Source organism: Atta colombica, unplaced genomic scaffold, assembly GCF_001594045.1.
Source record: "Atta colombica isolate Treedump-2 unplaced genomic scaffold, Acol1.0 scaffold321, whole genome shotgun sequence".
Lineage (NCBI taxonomy): Eukaryota > Metazoa > Arthropoda > Insecta > Hymenoptera > Formicidae > Atta > Atta colombica.
The window spans coordinates 8243-30138 of NW_017259428.1; the positions used below are offsets into that span (position 1 = coordinate 8243).

Genomic DNA, 21896 nt, shown 5'->3' on the forward strand with positions numbered 1-21896 from the left:
CAGCTGCATTATGTTCGATGTCATGAGACTTTTATTCTATCAGTCAAACCTTACTTTTAGTCCGTCAAAAGAGGAACTTCCTCGGCTTCCTTCCGCCGTGCTTTTGTTTCTTTCTTCGCTCTCTTCTTCTCTTCCTTCGCCAGCTTCTTGGCTTCCTTCTGTCTAGTTTTTTCGGCCTTCTCTTCTTCCTTCTGTCGGGCCTTCTCTGCTTTTTCGCGTTCCTTCTCCTGTTCCTTTTCTTTCTTTGACTTCTGCACCTCTTGGACCACCGACACCTTCGGCATTGTCATTGGTCGTTTAGACATGGCGCGGTTGCACGACGATGCCGATGATGCCGACGATGTAATAGCGGATATGCTTCTTGAGCTCGGCGGTATATCCATCTGTGTCACAATCTTGTGAGCACATCTGTAAACGCGTCAATTGCGTCACGAATCTGTCGCTTGGCGAATCTCTCGGTCGATTGCTGAAATTGACGATTGCAAAGATACCTGATTCTAGTGGAGGCTTTACCAGCACGATAATCCCTCTGGAATTCACGGATGGGGGGCAATCGGCGTTCCCGATTTTCCCGCAAATTTTCCTCCTCTTCGGGGATTTGTTGAATAGGATCTTGGTATGACTACAAATTTTCATAAATTAATTATTCCGCCGATTTACATATACATATATGAAAAAAAAACCGATTTTGCTGAGATATAATCTAAACATTTAGTGAAGTATACCTTATACATTCGAAAATAATTTTATTTAAAAATTAGAAAGTCCAAACATTAGAATGTCAACATTTTTTATAACATTGCTCATCCTGTTTGAATTTTTAATTGTTTATTAGTTTAATCAAATTATTTTTAAATTTGTATCTAAATTTCTAAATACGTCAGCAAAATTCTTTCCATATATTCTAGAAAATTTATTTTGAAAAATATAGCATTCTCGAAATCGGATTATCATACTTACTTTACATAAAAAAATATGAAATGTATTTTACATCGAATATTATGATAAGCTACTAACTTGAATTCGCATTTTCATTGATTGCGTCTGGGAACGTCTGAGAGTGGCGCCTGTGGGTTGTCGTATCCTCGTTGCCCTAGTCGGTTTGCTGAGAGAGATGCTACGCGCGGTCGAGGAAGTTGCCGAAGAAACGGAAGACACTCCTACGTGAATTGAAATTTGAAAGTAGTATATTTCTTTGTAGTATATCCTTTATAATATATTTAAATCTTCATAGTAATTTGTATATTATTAGCAATTTATGAAGACTATTACAAACCAGAAACTGATGACGAACCGCTGGCCATCGAGTATAAAGAGGCAGAGGCTGGTACACTTCTAGTAGTTGCGGTTCCCCACCTGCTAGCAGATCTAGACATACCGGCTCCTGTGCCCATGTTATATTCTGACGAGCTTTGAGGGAATATCCAAGATTTACCCGGCAAATACTATAAGTTAAAACTATTGTAAATATTGGAAGTCAAGAAATCACAGATATCACAATTCTACTAAATACATTGCATGAGTTTTTTTCTAAATTTAATGAAATTGAATAATGATATGAGTTTTCTTTGATTGATTAATTGGAAACAATAAACGATAACAGAAAAAATTAAAACGATAGCAGAAATAAACTTGTAGCCAAAAGTAACTCATAAAATAGAAAAGAATACAGATTATATAGAGTAAAAGTAAGGTAGAAAGAAGCTAGCGAGCGATAACAGCGCACAACATGGCCAAAGAGTAAACTTGTACCTATTCTCAAGTCATTATCGACAATTGAGAAAACAAACTTCGAGAAAGCGCTTTTTTCAACAAAAATGATTTTACAATGCATAATCGATTTTATTTCTCCTAGCGAAATAATCTAGAATGGTTATAATAATAAGTCTATAAAACAAAATTTCGGTAAATCTTTAGATTAGGGGATCTTCCCTCCTTGACCTTGACATGTTCTGACCCTGAATAATCTCCAAGTTTTAACCGTCGCTAAAAAGCCTTCATTAAAAAGTTATTAACAAAAAAAAATGTATACAATATCTCTTTAAGAAAAAACGTATACAATATCTCTTTTTCACTATATAAAACAGAAATTTTGTGCTTTAAAGTATATTTTACAACTTTCCACAAGAAATGACTCCTATTCCACCTCCCCTTCCTTGCTTGGAGGCGCACGACTTTCATACTTTCTTATATAATTTTTGTTCTTAGAACAGAAAATGTTTTCCTGTTTTACTCTGTATACATGGTTTACGATACATAGTTTGGTTAGGATTAAGTTATTATATATTATATCTATGGGTAATAATCTAACCTAATCCTAACCTTCCCCTAAACTATATATTTACACAAATTTTCTGCTAAAGCAGTGAACTTGCGTGGAAGGTCTGTGCGCCACTAAGCAATAGGACAGGTGGAGTGCAGTAAGTGTATATAGTTTAGAACAATTTCTGATCTTATATAGCCGAAATAAGACGTTATTTTTCAAACTTTTTTTGTTAATAACTTTTTAATAAAGGACGAGCGATGACTAAAACTTATTGAAGGTCACTCAGGATATCAAGGTCAAGGTTATTGGAGGAGGGATCCCATAGTCTAAAGATTTACCCAGATTTCTTGCCAGAATTAGGAATTGTGATATAAAACATTATAAAGACATGATGTCCTAAAAAAATTTTAATGACGTCTTTTCAGTTGAAACTTGACTCAAATTGAAAGTAACATAATGTCAATGTTATATTTTCGCACTCCACAATATAACTATTATGTAACGCTATGTATTATATTACATTTATTATTATATTGTAGAGTTTTATTAAATTATAATATTGAAATTATAATATTGATGTTACTTTCAGTTTATGTTGCGTATTCTAGACATGTTTTAGACATGTTTGATGCTCTCTGGATATGATATACTGGAATGAAAATTTATTTATAAAAGTTACATTTTTGTGAGTATAAATTATTTTATATTTAAAGAATAATTAGCAACATGCCGAAACACACAGTGTGTTTTGACAGTTAATCGTACGTAAAAAAAGATACATCATGAATGATATCTAGAATGCGGCACAATATTTTCAGCAAATTTCGATTTATCGAGGTTGTTTTTTAATTTGTTACACAAATTCTGTGTTACACAAATTTGCCATATTTGCCATATTTAAGAATTTCGCTCAATTAGCAGTGATTTCGTCACGATCATGTGGTGAGTGTGAAATTTATTGATTTGTATGTACACGAATGAAACAAAGTTGTAAGGAAACGGTGTAAAATTAAAGTATAATATTAAAAATAGCGTGTAAAAATAAATTCAAGAAATTTTTTAAATGCTAAAGGATATAAACGAGGGACAAGTAATTAACATGTGTATTCAAATACGAAAAATCTGAGATGAAACGGATACTATTATCACTTACATCACGCGGAGGAATGTAAGTCTGCTTCAATCGTAGGATTTTCGCTCTGCATATAACGCATCTCAGTGGCAAAAGCCTCTGAGACACCGCCATTTGTATCGTCTTGACAAAGCAGCGTCTGCAAAACAGCGAAAACGGATATGAAGCCGAAATAAATAAAGCCAAAATTAAAAGAAGTCTTCTAAAATGTAAAATAGATTAAATATAGTCGCAACACTAACGTGAAAAATAATTATTGCCTATTTTCATTGTAATAAAAAGAAAATACACATACGCACATACGCACACAGAATGCATTTGAACAGGTCATTCTAGAAATCCTATAAGTAAAAAAGTCTAATCTTTGGAGAACTAAAAACCAATCTAGTTTTTACAACTGTAGTACTAAATACCAATTAAAGAGATAGAACATTAATTTCACACAACAATGTAAATGTAATATAATGTACGTGTTATTACATAACACTTACATTAGTAGAGTGTAAAATTACAAGTGTAATATTACTGTATTAATTTTAATTAATATTTACAGGATAAAAAACATTAAAAACATTTTGGGTTGGAAAGTTAACTTTTTTTTTTAACTAAGTTAAGTTAAAGTTAACAACCTTGAAAAGAATTTAAGTTAGTTAAGATACAAGTTAATTTCTAATTAATTGAATTAAAAGTTAATTAGCTAAGTTAATAAAAAAAAGTAATTGAAAAGTTAAAAGTTAAATTTGTTTTTTTTTTATTTTTTTATTCCAAGATTCCAGGGTTTCAGTCTTACAAAATGAATCCTTCTGCACTGAACAGCCATTGAGCCGAAGATAGTATTGATATTATATTTTAATAATAAGAAATAATAGATTTCAACCTATCAAAAACTAGATAAATCGAAATACACGGTTTCTGACAGATTGAAATCTGGGATCTTGATTGTGTAATTTGAAATGAGGTGAAAATCATAAAAATGAGCAAATTCACTATAATATTTATAATTTCAATGGTTAACACCTAGTAAATTTGCTCTCTTTTACAATTTTTATGTCATTTTAAGCTATCGCTATTACCGCGTATTATGTCTGAGACTTAAAAAAAATAAAATAAAAAATAAATAGTTATGGATAAAATGTAACTAAATAAAGTTAAAAAGTTAAGAGTCTAAAATGTAACTAAGTTAAATTAAAATTAATTAACTTTTTAACTTAACTTTTATCTTTTTAACTTAGCACTACCCAACCCTGCCTCCTAATATCGCAGTTTCAATAAAACTTAACTTATAGGATTACTGAAAAATTAATAAATTCATTTAAAATATTTAGACGCGCAAATCTATGCTTACATTAAGCTCATTCACTCACCTGCAAACCACTCGATGCCCACATGGCGCAGTCTGCATCGTCGCCCTCGCATTCACACATATGACGCACTGGAAAAAAAAATAAAGAGGCGCATTGATTGAACGCATGCGAATACGTTGAACGGTAATCTTTATTGATAATCTTTATTGGTAATCACATATATGTTAATACTAGGAAAATTATCTCTTATTGGGAAAAAATCGCGGAAGAGCAAAAAGAAAAGATCATACAGCCGCTTTTATTCATGTTCATCACGAAGCTAACTTTTATTTTATTTACATAGTTTTTACGCGCTTACATGTGTAATGTCATTAAATCCCAGAACGATGTAACACGTTGTTGTTTAGCAATCGGGATGGCTGCCGCGATAGGCTGCCATAATCGACTTAACGTAATTAGGCGTCACTTTAATCGAAATATTAATAACTCGAGACAAGAGAGTGGGCGAACATGTTAGAAATCGAAGGGTTGCAACCGCCACTTTGTCATCGTCGTTAATCGACTTTTGCGATCGACTGGGCGGCCAATTCGTTCGGAAATTGCGACTTTTCCGGATGACCGACTATATTTTGCACGATACAGATACTCTGTTATTTTCTTCATCATGTAGCCTAATGATCCAATCTAGCGTAACATTACGCAACGAACCGAGAAGATAGATACAATATCTTTAGTATTCTACAGAATTATATAATGTTTATATTAATATAGATTATAATTTATAAAATGTGCGTTTATTTTTTAAAATATCTTGTAAATTTTATGAATGTATAATATATTTGAAGTATATTTTATGGTAAGCACGAAAACTTTGATGTAATCTTTCAAAAAATATGCTTTGTTTCTATATTTATAAATAAAATGAATATATAAAAATGAATTTCATAATAATATAGATATCGATAAAAATATATGTTAGATATAGAGAAGACAAAAATCATTACACAATCAATCTAAAAGAATCTCAAAGTGTAGGATTAACAGAAAAAAATAACGACTGTATTAATCGATGCCAATTGAGATGGAAAGAGTTAGTTTCTTTTTATATCCATAATAAAGTCGATTAGGAGAAAAGGAAATTTCACTATTCAATTTCATTTCATCATTTCAGAATAGTCAATTAGACAACTTATAACTTGCAAATATCGCTTTAAGAAAATATGTGTTCTTATTCGTGCTATCACTTTCGATTCGTTTCTTACCTCATCTTCCTGTGAAGATGCCAACTCTGGTTCGTTTTCTTCTAGTTTTGTGAGCAATTTGTCCTGAAAAAGAAAAACAATTTCTTTTATAGTGATATTATATAAACAAATGTAATTTAATTTTGGTCCGACAATAAAAATGTCTGTCAACACGCTATTGTAAGACTGTCACTAAGAATCTGAATTTTTTTTAGGAAGAGGACAGAGATTATTGTTAGTGTTTATGTCGATATTCATAGTATTAAAAAAAAAGATATGCGCAGGATTATTCTTGTCCTCATGTGTGTATTCTATGTTAATTGTCTCTTATTGTTAGCAGTTTCTATTGCTATAAATTGCTATCCAAAAGATAGCAATTTATTATTACAAAAATTTATATTGTAATATCCGTAAGTATTTTTATTATTTGAAAGAAGTAATAAACACATTAAATACATTTAAAAAAAAAGTTACCGAACCTCGAATGCGAAACCGATTCGCCGAAGCAATCGTTAAATTTTACAGATTTTTAAAAATATATAACTCTAATAACTCGAATAACGAGAATAAAACCGCACAATGACGCTGTGACAATCGTGTCACATATATTTGGTTTTGGCTTTAAGAATCACTAAAAAAATTGGCATCGAAAAACTGGATGAATACTTCTGGTATTTTTTTTGTGAGATAAAAATTACTATAATTTAATTTTAAATTATAATTATTTCAGTGCTAACTGTACAAGTCCTTACTGTCATAGCACTTTGCATTGTATGACACCTACGATTCCATTCGAGTTATGTATTTTTAAAAATCTGTAAAATTTAACGATCGCTTCGGCGAATCAGTTTCGCATTCGATAACTTTTTTTTTTAAGAATACACAAATATTAAGACTGTAGGATTTACTGATTTTAAATGTTTATAATTAAAAAATTATTATTTCTCCTCGATATTCTGATATTAGAATTTTCATTTTAAAATGATCTCAGAAATTTACACTTAAGCGTTGTTAAATCTTTACGGGGATACCCTGTATATTTTTTTTAAATATATAATTATTATTTAAAATATAATTATTATTACTAACATTATAAGATAATAAGTATAGAGAAACAGAATTTTTAATTATAATTATTTTATCGTGTAATTATAATCACAAATACTACACTTTCCTCTCAAATGTAGAAAAAAGTATTGCACGAAAAAAAATCTTTTGCTCTCTCTTCTAGAAATAAGAACATTATTTTCGCACAAATAAAAAGTTCTTTTGTTCTCGATCTAACGATGTGAAAAGTTTCACAAACCGGAAGCGCAATAATTAAAACAACTTTATAATATCGCATCAATTATTATCTAACATAACATGTTACGGTTAGCATTACTGGTTAGCATTAAACATGAAGAAAAGTAGATCGTTATGCTCACGAGATAAAGGCATGAGAACAACTACAAAATGATCAGCTACTGCTGATTCCTGCCAGTTTCCTCTCGAATCTGGCGTAAGACGATACAGTAAAAGGCTCCCAAGTGCAGTGCGTCATTTGAAACTTTCGGGTGCTCGACAATGCTCCCATCTTTTCTCGTGCCTATGCTCTGTCATTTGTATATTGTTCGAAGAGGTAAATTATTATCAATGTGCAAATTTGTTTGATATTTTTTCTAATTCTCGCGAGTGCCAGTTATTTTCATGAAATTTCATGAATGTTGTAAAGTAATTAAATGCATATTAATATTTCTCTAATACTCTTCTCAATAATTATATTTGATAATCTTGTGTATGTACTAATATTTTGTTATACAATTATATTCTCCTATATAATTTATCAAAACGTGCAATTAACTCAAAAGAAGATATACGAGTGAGAGTCAGATGTAAGAAACAGTGTTTGTATATATGTATATATATTTAACGTAAAAATATTCTTCAAATCAAACAAATCAATTTCGGATCAAAATTAGATCATACAATTATTCGCATGAATTTTTCATACAAACGGCGCACATGATCGTGTTAAGCGCAATTCCGTTTCATTAATTATAGGCGACCGTACATGTGCCGGCGTGATTTATACTAATGATGTTAATGAGTAATAAAAGTGCCACAAATGCAACTGGACTCTGGTGGTAATTAGCAATGATGGATGATTCGTTAAACAAGAAATTAACGAATTTGGCAAACATGCTATTTCGTAACGGGAGCATTTATTTTCGTAATATGTCCGACTGCGCAAGCGAATAATTGACTATTTAATATTAAATAATTATTTTTTTTAATATTTTGGACCCTCTTTCTGTTCTTGTACTCTATCAATCGATCAAATCTTGATTAGTTATTTTAATTGTAAATAGCCGGCGTGACCATATTCGGCACGGTGCATCGCTTCTTATGGTTCTCATCCAACCGGAACGGACAAGATCGCTCGAGAAATTTAATATAATTTGAAATCAGGTAATCAGGACGCGTAACGCATTCTATACGGAAAATACATTCACGCGGTTAGTTGTACGCTACGATAAATTTCTGATACGGCGGTACGCCACGTGGCATCCTTTCTTGAGATAACTCGAGCCTTCCACAGCAGAATTAAAGTGCGGGCCCTTTTTTTTATATTGCAAGTCGTCCGGTGTAACTAGTGCGAGAATCGAGGACATGCATGCTTTCACCTGACTTAAAGTTAAAGGTCGTCGTTGACAACTATTATATCCAGTGACCCCTTAAACTTAATAGCAATTTAATACAACGCACCGCAAAATTCATTTCATGTACGAGTCTTAAACAATATAATTTATGAGTTGCACGATATTTTGAAATGGCTCTTTCTCTCTTTCTTGCATTAGTCTTTCCATTCGGCTGCTCATATGTATGTTTGATTTCTTACTATATTAATTATTTTTCTTTTCATTACGCTCTTTATTTGTTTCTGTTTGTATCTTATATTTTTTATTATCGCTTTATTTTATTTTATTTTTATTTATCTCCTTTGTTTTTTTTATTTATAATTTATGAATTATTTATATTATTTTTAATTGTAGAAATTAAATATCAAAAAATAAATCGAAAGAATTTTATTTTTTGTATTTATAATTTTATATGTATTATTTTGTATACGATAAAACGTCCATCCGGAAAGTCAAGAGTTCTAGATTCAAACCTTGACTGATTGTGAAATGTAGGATATTTATCGCAATAAATAAATTGTTTTTTACACTGTTTTAAGAGGTTTATTGCTATTGTTATTAAATTGACGATCAATATGATTTATGATGTTATTTCCAGCTTTAATTTATAATTGAGTTTTAAGTCCAACAAATCGAATCGGCGCGCATTTTATAAAAGGAAACGTATTTGCAGATTTGCATATGAATATTATTAAGCTAATATTTTTAATCAATCTTTAGCCGAAAATTGTGATTTCTTTTCTCTTATATTATTTTTCCTATTCTACGTTATTTTTCTTTATACGTTTTATTTCGATTATCTGTATATTCTTATGAAAAAAAGTTATTCATTTGACTAAATTAATTGTTTATTTAAATTAATTTAGTGACAACTTTAGACTCTTTCCTTCATTGAAGAATATATATATCTAAATCAAATATAATAGGTAGATTTAAATACATATTATATGTTCATATATTCTTCATCTCTCAAAAGAAATAAAGGTAAATTATATTAAATCAATTAATAGAAATAAACTATCTTCGGCTAAAATGGATCTTAAATATTTCAGAATGAATTTATTATACATTTCCAATTCTGCAAATCGCGAAATCTTTCGGTCTCTTGGAAACGCAATCATGAACAAAACTAGAATAGTAATATCACATATTAATTATTAAATTGACATAATTTTTTATACTAATAAGCATCTTAAAAATATATTAATAATTTGATGCTAATGTAAGTATCTTTAAGAACTATAAATAATTTAATTTATTGCAAAAAATATTACGTTAGCCGCAGGAATCGATTAATTTAGTCAAATAAACTATTTTTTTCTCGGTATAAACAATTTCCTGAAAGAAAGGATATTAATCTTCTGTGTAAACGAAGATCATTTACATCCAGACAATTTTTTAATTAAATTAAATTAAAGACATCATACGTAGAAAAATTTTAGTTATAATCGTAAGACCATAAGAATATCGCCTAATTACAATCAAGCGTTTTAAAACGTGAAAGATTGCAATTTTGATGATTTGGTGATTGATTTGTAATTTTACGACTAAAATTTTAATATGCGTAATGGCCTTTATGAATATTTTGAAAATAAGTGAGTCGGGCCGTTCTCCTAAAAAAACTTGCGGAGTGTAATTAACACTGTAGACTATAGACTAATTTAAGTTATGTTTAGGGACGGTAGGTTTAGGGGGGGAGAGAGGCGGAATTTTTTTTAAAGAAGTTCTAAAATATAACTATCATTTTTTGTTAGACGCGAATGATTAAGAAAATTATCCAACAATTATTAGATTCGAATTTCACGATTTTCGGTCGGTATTCATATCCGTTCTTATTTCAAGAGTGTCTCAAGTAATATCTTACGATGCTAATATGACTCTCTGATTAGAGACCATCATTACCAGGGATGCAATTTCAGAGATCTCGATGATCTAGAAGTGACGCTAGATATTGAATATTAGCACATTTGCATCTTGGTACACATTTGCATCTTGGTGCACATTTGCGCACACTAAAAGAAATATCAGCGTTCGAATGCAAAATATCTCACGAACAAGATTTTCTTATTCTGTATTTCCTGTATGAATGTAAATATTATATCTCGAATTTTTCTTTGTATGATGATGTCAAACTGTTTAGGTCAAAGGTCCTTGTTTGTAGGACGAGTGAAAAACTAGCATTATTATGTATTGCAGCAGAGCTTAATCACGAAACTGATTATAATTGTACAATTAATGAAAAAAGCACGTAAAGTTTAAATGTAAAAAATAAAATGTACACATGCATACTATATACGTAATAAAAAAAAAGATTTCTGCAAAGATAAAAGTAGCTTAGAAAATTAAGCTACTTCTATCCTTGCAGAAATCTTTTTTTTCTATTCGTTATATATATGAACACATGATTGTTGGAGAATTGAATGGGAGCGGCAAGAATTTTACTGCAAAGGGATAACAAAAACTTTAATCCAATCCTGATAGGGTTAGAGAAAGGTGTCCGTGAAAACCTGTGATTGTCTGCGTTATTTCTCGCTAAACGGATGTTCGAAATCCAAACGCGAACATAAATGACCATGCATATCGTATAAATAAGAAAATGATCTTTTTCGAACTTTGTACTATTTTTATTATAAGTAAAATACATTTTAATGATTAGATTTTATTGATTTATTCAAAAATTACGCATTTTTAAATATATCGTACTCACATTTTGATTTATATTTGCAAAAATAAAATATTTGAACAAATAGATTTGTAAAATTATGTGCAAATCTTTCATTTGAAATAGCTAAGAAAATTACATGAATTTTTTTAAATCATTTAATCCATTTTAAGAAAACACGTCGAACGTTAACGAGCTACAGACTAAAAAAAATGTATATACAGTGAAGGTTAATAAACTCTTTATCTATCTTTCTCTAGGATTGTCACGTTAAAAGATATTGTGGTCTTTGTTTCGGCGATACCGCAAACATTCCCACTGTTCGAAGAATAGCGTCGTGTGAAATGTATTCTCGGTGCAGCGTCATCAAACCGGTGCAAATCACGAAGGCGCATAGTTGTTGCTTAGTAATGTTGATTATGTCGATAATAAAAAGTGTCTGACGTTTTGCTGTAACGGTTGTGCATAAGACGATGACCGACATTGCAAAAGTCCAATCTCTATATTATCCCCGTTCACCTGCTAACGGTTTGTTGGAAAAGATAACGTTTCTCCGATCATAAAAGTTTCTTTCACGAACAGATCCTGTGGTAGCGTCAATCCTCGCGTTGATATAATCATTGGTCACGATTTTCTGCGGTACAATGTTTTGAGCGTGAGCAGCCAGGTATAAAAAAGCATCGTGAATTATCATGACGAAAGTGTAAACGGTGACCTATTTCTCAAGAGGCTACTTGAAAATATGTTTAATTATCCCGTTACGCAATCGTGAAATAAATCCTCACACTCCAAGTCGTAAATTATATTTAGAGGCTTTCACTAATCGTAAAAATTGTTTGTTCTGCCTTGATCATTCAAGTGTGTTACATACAGTTTTGCAACCAGTAAATATCATGAGTTAAAATTTGGATTTCAAACATTTGCTGTACCGTCGAGTAATAATAATATTTATTTATTTATTTATTTATTTTTATAATGTGAATACTTAAAAAATATTTTTTCATAAATTATAAAAATTGTTGTTCGATTATAAATTTTCGTAAAAAGTCATTCTTTTCAATGCTCTAGCGCTCGCTGGGTATAAGGGGTTGCGAAGTGCAAGCGGACAAGCAAACTCGACAGCCACTTAACGTTTTCCGTGCAAGCTTAATTACATCGGAACACGACATCACGTGCGTTGTCCAAGTAGAAAAAACAGCAAATTCTTATGTTTTCCTTGACGTTGTGTTGATACACGCTATCAAACAACGAGATATATTGAATTGGAACAAAAGTTCGTAGCATTACTTTATTTGCATCACGTTTTTAAAAAAATTTTGACAATTTGTTAGAGTAAAATTTTAGTTTTAAAAATATATTTCTTGAATTGCGAAACAATGATTCTTAACGGAATTATGAGAAATCAAAGGCAAAACGCTTCTTTTATATAATTCGCGATAACTCAGTAACAAAAGATCCAGAGCATTTAAAAAAACAATTTTATTTTTAAAACAATTTTAACAAAATCTTTAAATTATTGTGTTAAAAAGTCGAAAATTTTCTCAATTTTTTTGGGGAGGATACGTGACAAACCCACAAAATGAGAAGAAAATTTCCCATTTTATTCAACTCGTATTTTCAGTATGAAAAAATTATCAAACTTACAAAAACTTAAAAGACAGAATAACCGTGAAAGTAAAGATCTTAAAATCCTTTTCTAATTTAAATTTCGTGCATTTTTAATGAAATTAGAGCTGTTTGAATTTTTTGTAATGTTACGAACTTAAGTTCCAATCCAATAGATACAAGATGCTTTGGTGTGTTTCTTCTTGAGTTTATACTTCACATGGAAGTTATGACGTTCATTGTTCGATTAACTCATTTGAATACAATAGCTCAATCAGAATTTAATCAGAAACGTAGATTCTACTGGAAAAAACGATTTTACTGAATGATTTAAAATTTTACTGAATACAGAAAATAATTTTATTAAACCATCAAAATAATTATGTTGGAAAATAAGAAATAATGAGCAATGCTGCAAAAAATTTTTATATTCTAGCAACCAGAAAAAAATATTTTGATGCTTAAACAAAATTATTTTCAGATCTGTATCCAACAAAATTTTAAATCTTTCAACAAAATTGTTTTTTTTGTACAGATTATTAAAATGTTAATGATTGAAAGAGACGGTAATTCCCCTTGACAAAGAAGCGTATCTTAATCTAGAGCTGACGTGGATCTGTGGCCCGGTCTCACCAACTCCGATTAAGCTATTCGGTCGATTAAATTTCAGTATTGCCAACTGCAAAACTAAAAACATAACCTAATTTTCTGACAGCTGTGAAAAATGATGTGATAATAACAGCATAAGTCCTTTTTAAAATTTCTCAATCGCGAATCAGCCGAGAGTATTACTAGTATTACTAGTAGTAGAGTATATACTAGTTTATGAGTATTCGGTATCTCGCCAGAAAAGGATTTTTTTAAATCTTGCAATTGGCAATATTTAATCGGCCAATTAAGTTATCGAAATTAGTAAGACCGGCCTTATTAGACTCATTCAATTATAAATTTCTTTGTCAAGAATGAATTTCTTTGTCAAACAATTCAATTTTCTTTAAGCTATATTTGCAACTTTAGATTATTTTTATTAAAAGTATATTTTTTATTAAAATATACTTACTAATAAATAGTCTATTCATTTTTTATGTCATTTTGATTAATAAATGATGATTGCATAGCGCGCATTTACACTGAAATTACAGGCCATTTATTTCAGATCAGATCATCAAAAACTGAATTCTACCAGGTCAAGTTATCTCTCTTAAGTATTTACAAGAGCAAAGGACCTAAATAATTTAGGCCAAATTTAGGTTATAGGTTGCGACCTAAATTCATGGTATAAACAGCCATTGTAGTAGCCATTGTATATACCAACTTTGCATACATTGGCTAAATATTGAGCTACGTTCAATATAAATAATTATGTATGGTATTGTTACTGTTGCTGTAGGTGTATAAAAACTCCTATAATATATTTTACATATATTTATTAATGTTGGCGTTGGCAAACGTTGGAAGTGCCTTTATACATTCACGATATTAGTAATTATTAACTATTGGCAACTCCAGAGGATTAAATGAAATGAACACAAAGGAAATTAACACAGCTAGGAAACACAGCTAGAAATATATTTACCTTTTATATAAATATAAGTGCTTTCGCGTGTCCGCGAAACCGAGCAATGTTCCTGGCTGTGTTCCGCGTGCAAACATTTTGCACGACGAGGGGAACTAAAGGGATTCTTCGATAGGGTGAGTATCGCGCACCGACAATCTCCGTCGGCCATACGACACGCGACATTACGTGACCATCGCTAGGTTCAATGACGACGACCGCGGTGATTGGTCGAGGCCGACCGTCGTTGTCGTTAGCTTTATGCACAATTTAATACGGAAGACAGAAACGTAGAGGATTCAGCCAATAGGGCTTTTGAAATATATTATGTGCTGACGATATTTATCAAATGGATTTTTTAACCTGGCTGAATCAATTGAAAAATAAAAGTACCATAAACTGAATTTAATATTTGCTATTTGTAATTCTTCAATTGAAGAATACATACATCTTATATGATCGCGAGATTGAAATTGATTAGTTCATCAAATTTCCGTTAAAGGTATTATCTCGTCACTTTTGTTACAGGGGACACTATATTGCATCTGACTCTGCTTCCGACCGGTACGTGCTTCTATTGCTGCCCCATCCAATTGAATCGGGACGTCCAATTTCTATTGTATACCAGGTACATGTGCATGAATCAGAATTACTGTTCACGCAATAATGTACCTATTCCACAAACGCTTTAATTGTAATTTAATATCCTACGTTACCTATCGTTATATTAAGACTAAGGATATTAAACGGAATTAATAATAATTATGTTTAGATAATTATGTTAGAAATTTTGTTTATCTATTAGTTTTGTTTAGAAAGATGTAAGCTAAATCGTTAATTAATCATTAATTAGAATTTGAAGATTAGTTTTCTGATAGTTCGCAAAACAACGAATCATCATCGATTATATTAAATTCCACAAATTTTGCGCATCATAGCACATTTTTCTTGCATTAATTTCTTGCATTTATTTTTCTTGCGTTTCGCATTAATCTACGACAGGCGGAATCCAACGTATCCGAATGTATTGGATTTTAATGATGTCACAACGCTGCGAAAGAGTAATTTCAACGATGAACACCCGACTATTATTTACATTCACGGATACAGCGACAGTAGTTCAGGAAAAGGTCCCATTAGTATACGAAATGGTACGTACCTTATAAATATCCAAAACCGATAAGCAGCATGTCGCATACAAAGTTATTGTTCGCGGAAAAGGCTTTGACATAAATGCATAAGGAAAAATAGCGTTCTGCCAAACTCGACAGCGCTTCACTCACGGAAAAAGTTTTAAGAATATCTGAAAAATTTTTGACATAAATTTGAATTTGTTTCACGAAACTTCGATGATGATGATAAATGTATGTGGCCATTTTCAGCTTCTTGGTAGGCGCGTGATGCTACAGCGACGTATCGCTCTGAATGCGAAAATAGCTTCTTAAAAATCATCGCCATGTCTTCGTTTTTCTTTCCGCTCGTAAAGTTCATGGTGAGCGAATAGGCTAAATCCATTAGTAACTACATGATCTACCTTGCTAAACCTCATGAGACTGTCAGAATGACGAATAGTGGACACCATAATTTACACAGTAAATTGTGAAGTTTTCCACTCTTCAGCGCACAAATTGATCCAATTCAATTTTTAGTGGCCCCAAAGGAATTGTCTTTATTCATTTCTTGTTTAAAAAAAATCTATTTCTTGTTCATTTGATTGTTTTTTAAATTTCTACAAATCCCGTTTATGATCAAGTTATCAAGAGAACGATGATTTTTTTTTCTTTTTGAATGATATATTTCTTATGTGTAGAAAGGCTGTAATACTTTAAAATTATTTATTTTTCTATTATTTAATAATTTATATTAAAAATTTGATATATAGTTTTATGATATAAAAATGATCTTTTGTTTCAGCTTTGAAAAATAGTGGCTTAAAACCGCTTTGTTTATTTGATTAAAAAAGAGGAATTTTACTTTCTGCTTGTTTGGTTTCCTTTTAATTTTTACAAACACGGTTTACATTATCGAGTGAAGCGATTGAACGATCCCTTTTTTATCTTTTTTTATATGTACAAAGATTTTAATATTTCAGAGTTTTTGTTTCTACAGTTTCTCATTAATTTATAACAGTTTAATATATAGCTTTATAATTTAAACATTTATTTTATGAATCTAATTTACTCTTTGTTTCAGCTTATCTACGTCGTGGGCACTATAACGTGATATTGATAAACTGGCCTAAACTAGCAGTCTTACCATGGTACATAACAGCAGTGAGAAATGCCAAGGTTGTCGGACCTTACTTAGCACACATGATAAGTTGGCTCGACGCACAGAAAGCTGTATCTTTATCCAAAATTCATGTGATCGGCTTCAGTTTGGGCGCGGAAGTTGCTGGTTTTATGGGAAAAGCTTTGGCACCTCGAAAGGTTAGATACTGTAGAATCCGCTAATAACGATCATCACAGTTACACCGCATTGCACCGTTTGCTCGACTAATCGAAGGCCGCATTATCGGAACTGCATTAGTGCCAGGAGTTTCAATCGAGATGCGATATCGACGAGACCGACAGACTATATGTTAAATGTGTGTGTGTGTGTGTGTGTGTGTATTTGAGAAACGCGCTTTTAGATAGGTAGAATTACTGGATTGGACCCGGCTTATCCATTGTACATGAATACCGGTGAGGACGGTCACTTGACATGGGCCGACGCTGTCTTCGTTGATGTCATTCATACTGATGGCGGCAATTTTGGATTTCCAAATCCACTTGGTCACGTCGATTTTTACCCGAATGGTGGCGTGAGACGACAACCTGGCTGTGATTTGAAGAGCATCGTTCGCATGGGCTTCAGGAGACTCATAAATCAATACAGTGAGTAACTCATTACGATGTCGAGCACGCTTTCTCACTATTGTCGAGATCTTTCTTTCTCGAAATATCTCATTACCTCTTTTAACCCTCCAGAACTGACGGATGTATTGAATCCACTCAATTATATTCTTTATGTTACATCAACAAAACTTGAATTATTGTTATTAGATTGATGCAAATAAAGTGATGTTTTTCTGTATTACTAATAAGAGCAGCCGTAATTTCATTAAAAATGAAATTTAAATTTAAAAAAGAATTTTAAAACTTGAAAATTTTATTTTCAAAAATTTATTATATTTTTTAGTTTATGTAATTTAGTTTATGTAGTTTGGTAATTTTTATACATACAGAATTATTAGCTGAAAAAATGAAAAATTTTCTTCTAACTTTGGTCTAACTTTGGTCGCGTTCCCAAACAAAACTAAGAAAATTTTTTACTATCATGAAAGCTTGAAGTTTTCTCTACAAAATCGTTTTTTAATAATGTTCCTACAATTTTTTGTTCCTGAGTTATTCGCGGATTAAGTAAAAAAAAAAGAATTCTGACTTTGATTGTTCATAACTTTGTTAAAAAACATTATATCGCAATAAAAAATATATAGATTTTGAAAACTGAAATTTTGCTCTATCGAATAGTATAATCGCTAATTTTTTGAAAATGTAAAATATTGTATATTGGAAAATCATCATATATTATTGTATAATAAACTGCATATTATAATAAATCACATATTATAGAAAACCATCATTTTATTTGCTTTAATATTAAAATAAACTTAGCAATTCATTCTTTTTAATATAAGAGTTCCTTAAAATTTATTGATGCCTTTTAATTGACATATATTAAATCCAGTACATAAATATACTATAGAAATGTTTTACAAATGTTTATTTAGAGTACTCATTCAATAAATACTGAAAATATTGTCAAACATTAATAATATCTTCATAACATTTAAATGACACAATTATAAATGTTCTACGAATATGTATAGAATATTTTATATAATATTTTATACAATATTCTATGTATTTTTATATATGTCTGAATCATCTTATACATATTATAAAGTTGGTACACTATGTACACGCAATTTATTAACTCTATATTTTGAGAAACATTCTATGAATGTTCTTTTTATTACGGATATGAATTTCTCAATAGAATATTCTATGTATTTAGTCGGAATAAAAATTCATAGCACTACGAATTATAAAATTCAAGCAGCTGTAACTGTTCAAAATGAACGAAATTTAAATTTATAATAGGGTTTTTTAAAATAAGTAAACATGATAAAAATATAGTAATATTATTTTACTTCTATTCAATCCTAATATTCATAAAACATTCGTTTGAAATATTGCTACATTAGGAATTGGTATTTTATAAAAATATTCATAGAATATTTAGTGCTGTATTTGAGATGGGTCTCACAAACTCTATCAGTAACTGAAATATTACAAATTTTGGAGTCAACATTAGAGAGTTAATATTGCGTTTTGAAGCATCTACATCATCGTCACAAGTTTCGCTAAAAATAAATCATTGTTTTCTCTTTAGTTACCTGTGGACACAATCGAGCGTGGCGTTATTACGCGGAATCAGTAGAGAACCCTTATGGATTTCCTGCAAGTCGGTGCCCAAAATGGCGACCCGGGATCTTGGCAAATTGCGTGTGGAAACCTGAGGCTTACATGGGTTACGCAGCTGATACCAAGTATCGGGGCAAATTTTATTTAAGCACGAACTCACGGTCACCGTACGCCATGAATTTGACAAGTCACAAACTTGATAAATGAACGTTATCATACGTTAATCTTAATTTGGATGAACCAGATTAAGAGGCGAATGATTTTCGATCGCTTCTGCCAGGATAATTATCTTGGATAAAGACTTGACAGTGGGAAAATATAAAAAATATTTTTTTGTAACTCTTATATATTTGCGAGAAAGCTTCTGTATTCCCGTTACTTCAGTATTCTCTATAAACGATTCATGGTCTCAATTGGTTACTTTTTTTTTGGAGAATTACTAAAGTGACAATGGAAGTTTTTTCCTCAAAATAACAAACAAATAAACAGAGTCCGTAATAGAACATTGTTTGATATAGCAATAATATTGAAAAGTTCGAACTAAATTGTGATAAGTTAAAAAGAAAATAACTAACTTGTACCGACTATTTTAATGTCAAACACTGTGATCTCGTGCCAGATAGCACGTTGTTTACAACATTTATCGTTCTAACTTCTAACTCTAGCTTTAATTGTCAATGCTCTATGAGTAAACGTCAACATGATATAGTTACTATAGACTATACATTTATAACAGATGAAATATGTGACCGAATTTTGCAATAGCAGAACGTGATTTGCTGAAATACTAATACGAATATTCACTTTTATGCCAAACGACATATGGAAAAAATAACTTCAAATTTTTGTAGGTATATATTTGATTTATATTTATATTACTAATATACATTGCCTCTTTTATGAGCGTGAAGAGTTATATACAAGCGTACAATACTAATCGCAAATAAATTGATATTGATTAATTAAATTTAATATCTATATCTTATAATAATGTTTTTATGTAGCGTGAAAAAGTATAGAAAGCTAAAATAAAATATCAGAATAAAAACGCTAATAATCGAGGAAGCAACTTGCAATTTTCGTGTTATTTCCTCTGCATCCTGCCTTCGAGATATGTAAATTTCAAGGCCAAAGAATTTTATTATTTTCCATCTTGGGTAATCGATGAGGAAACCTTTGGAATCATATACCCTTTGAACAAGAGGAGCACGTGCTCATATTAAAAATTACAAATGACAGCTTGAGGGAATATCAATGAAGAACCAGGCGCATGCAGAAAAAAGTTGGAAAAATTTAAAGGAATCCCGAATGAATCGCTTTGTATTGCTCTTATTCTACACCATTCTAGAATTATGAACGCAATGATTCTCTCACGACTATTTTCTTATGTTTTTAAAGATTAATAACTAAATTAATATACGTTTGTCTCCGTTAATAATGTTTAAGAATTTTATCTCTTATAGATACCCATAGTTCGTCTTCTTAAGTAAGTATGGTTCCGCGAAACTCGTTCAACTTCATAGAACTTGCTGGCCGAACTTAAGTTTCGAAACAAGTCAATTGCATGTCGTCGCTGAGAAAATTCTCTCTGCCGTTTTTAATGCTTATTAGATGAAGATAACTTTTCCGTTCTTTTACGAAAGTAACTTTCTCGAAATATCTTGCGAAAGACTTCTAAAATCAGTTCACGATAACTCTTTAATTAAATTTTGTCAGTATGGTTGTATTATAAGTTCTTTTAAAGATATAACATGTCAGCGATTCTGAAAAACATGAAATGTGGACTATTGAAGTATATAGAATGAAACAATAACACTAGTTAGACGAACTGTAGACAGAACAATATAACATATTCAGTGCTCGGAATGCAATTTCAAGGATCGATAAGATGATTTATGTACGACAGAAACATTCCCTGACTCATCTGGAAGATAGCACCGTGACCTTTCACGATCGCGTACCGTCAAACTGCATTGTTCGATTTCGGAATACATTTCGTAGAATGAGCAATGAATGTAATCAAGCGTAGAAAGCGAAAAAATCGCGCATTGCCTTTTAAAGCGGAAAAGAGAATTCCCTTTCTCTCTCTCTCTGTCTCTCTCTCTCTCTCTCTCTCTCTCTCTCTCTCTCTCTCTCTCTCTCTCTCAAGAAAGAGACGTTGAGGAAAATCGACAGGGTTGAAAATACGGTAAGTCTTAGAATCACGAACGACATAGACTCTGTGGGATCTGGCCGGCGGTCAATCAACCCGACATGTACACTGAAAAATTCAGTACGACGGGCAGGTCGATAAGAATCCAATGGCCAGGGTTATAGATGACCCTAGTCTTGAAAGACCACGTTACATGGAAGGTGTAAGGCGGTTTTCGCAGTCTACGCTTCAGCACGTTCGACCGTGCTCGGTGTTGGTTCCTTCTCTCTTGGGAAGAAGCTCCCTCGAGTATCGTTACCAGCTATATTTTATTATGGTTATACATATACAGCATGTCTGAAGTTTCTGTTCATTTTCACTATTATTTAGAATTTATTAGTTTAAAAACAATTTTTTTCGAGAATTAAATTTGTCCGTTTTCAAAATTTAAATTTATTAATTTATTAATTTATTAATTTTATGATTTTGCTTTGTTCTTTTCTCTATAACTGATAGACATTTCTATTTTCGCATCTTTTTTGCAAAGTGCTTAAAAATTCGTAAGTTCAATTACTGTCTACAAAAATTTTAATATTGAAAGGTATATAGTAATTAATTGCTTATTTTTAATATTAATACAATTTCTGATGATTGTAAGACCCATTTAATATATGTTGATTAATTTCAAGGAAGCAAAATGAAAACTTGTATTAAAAAAAATTAATGTTAAGTTTATTTTAATAAGAATAATCTAAATTGTAGATATAACATAAAGAAAATTGAATTGTTTAATTTGGACATGGAAATTTATAATTGATTCTCCATTATAAATTATAAATTTCTTTGTCAA

General features: G+C 31.0%; 1 protein-coding gene across 1 annotated transcript in view; it reads right to left on the reverse strand.

Annotated features, from left to right (window-relative positions):
- Positions 1–56: 56 nt before the first annotated feature.
- Positions 57–21896, reverse strand: part of LOC108690426 (protein split ends) — a 30043-nt gene continuing 8203 nt past the window's right edge. Inside the window, exons 2-8 of the mRNA XM_018197713.1 lie at positions 5965–6027; positions 4763–4830; positions 3420–3537; positions 1277–1445; positions 1018–1160; positions 492–622; positions 57–408 (exon numbers count right to left, since the gene is read on the reverse strand). Coding sequence (XP_018053202.1) covers positions 57–408; positions 492–622; positions 1018–1160; positions 1277–1445; positions 3420–3537; positions 4763–4830; positions 5965–6027 — 1044 coding nt within the window. The remainder of the gene's footprint in view (positions 409–491; positions 623–1017; positions 1161–1276; positions 1446–3419; positions 3538–4762; positions 4831–5964; positions 6028–21896) is intronic.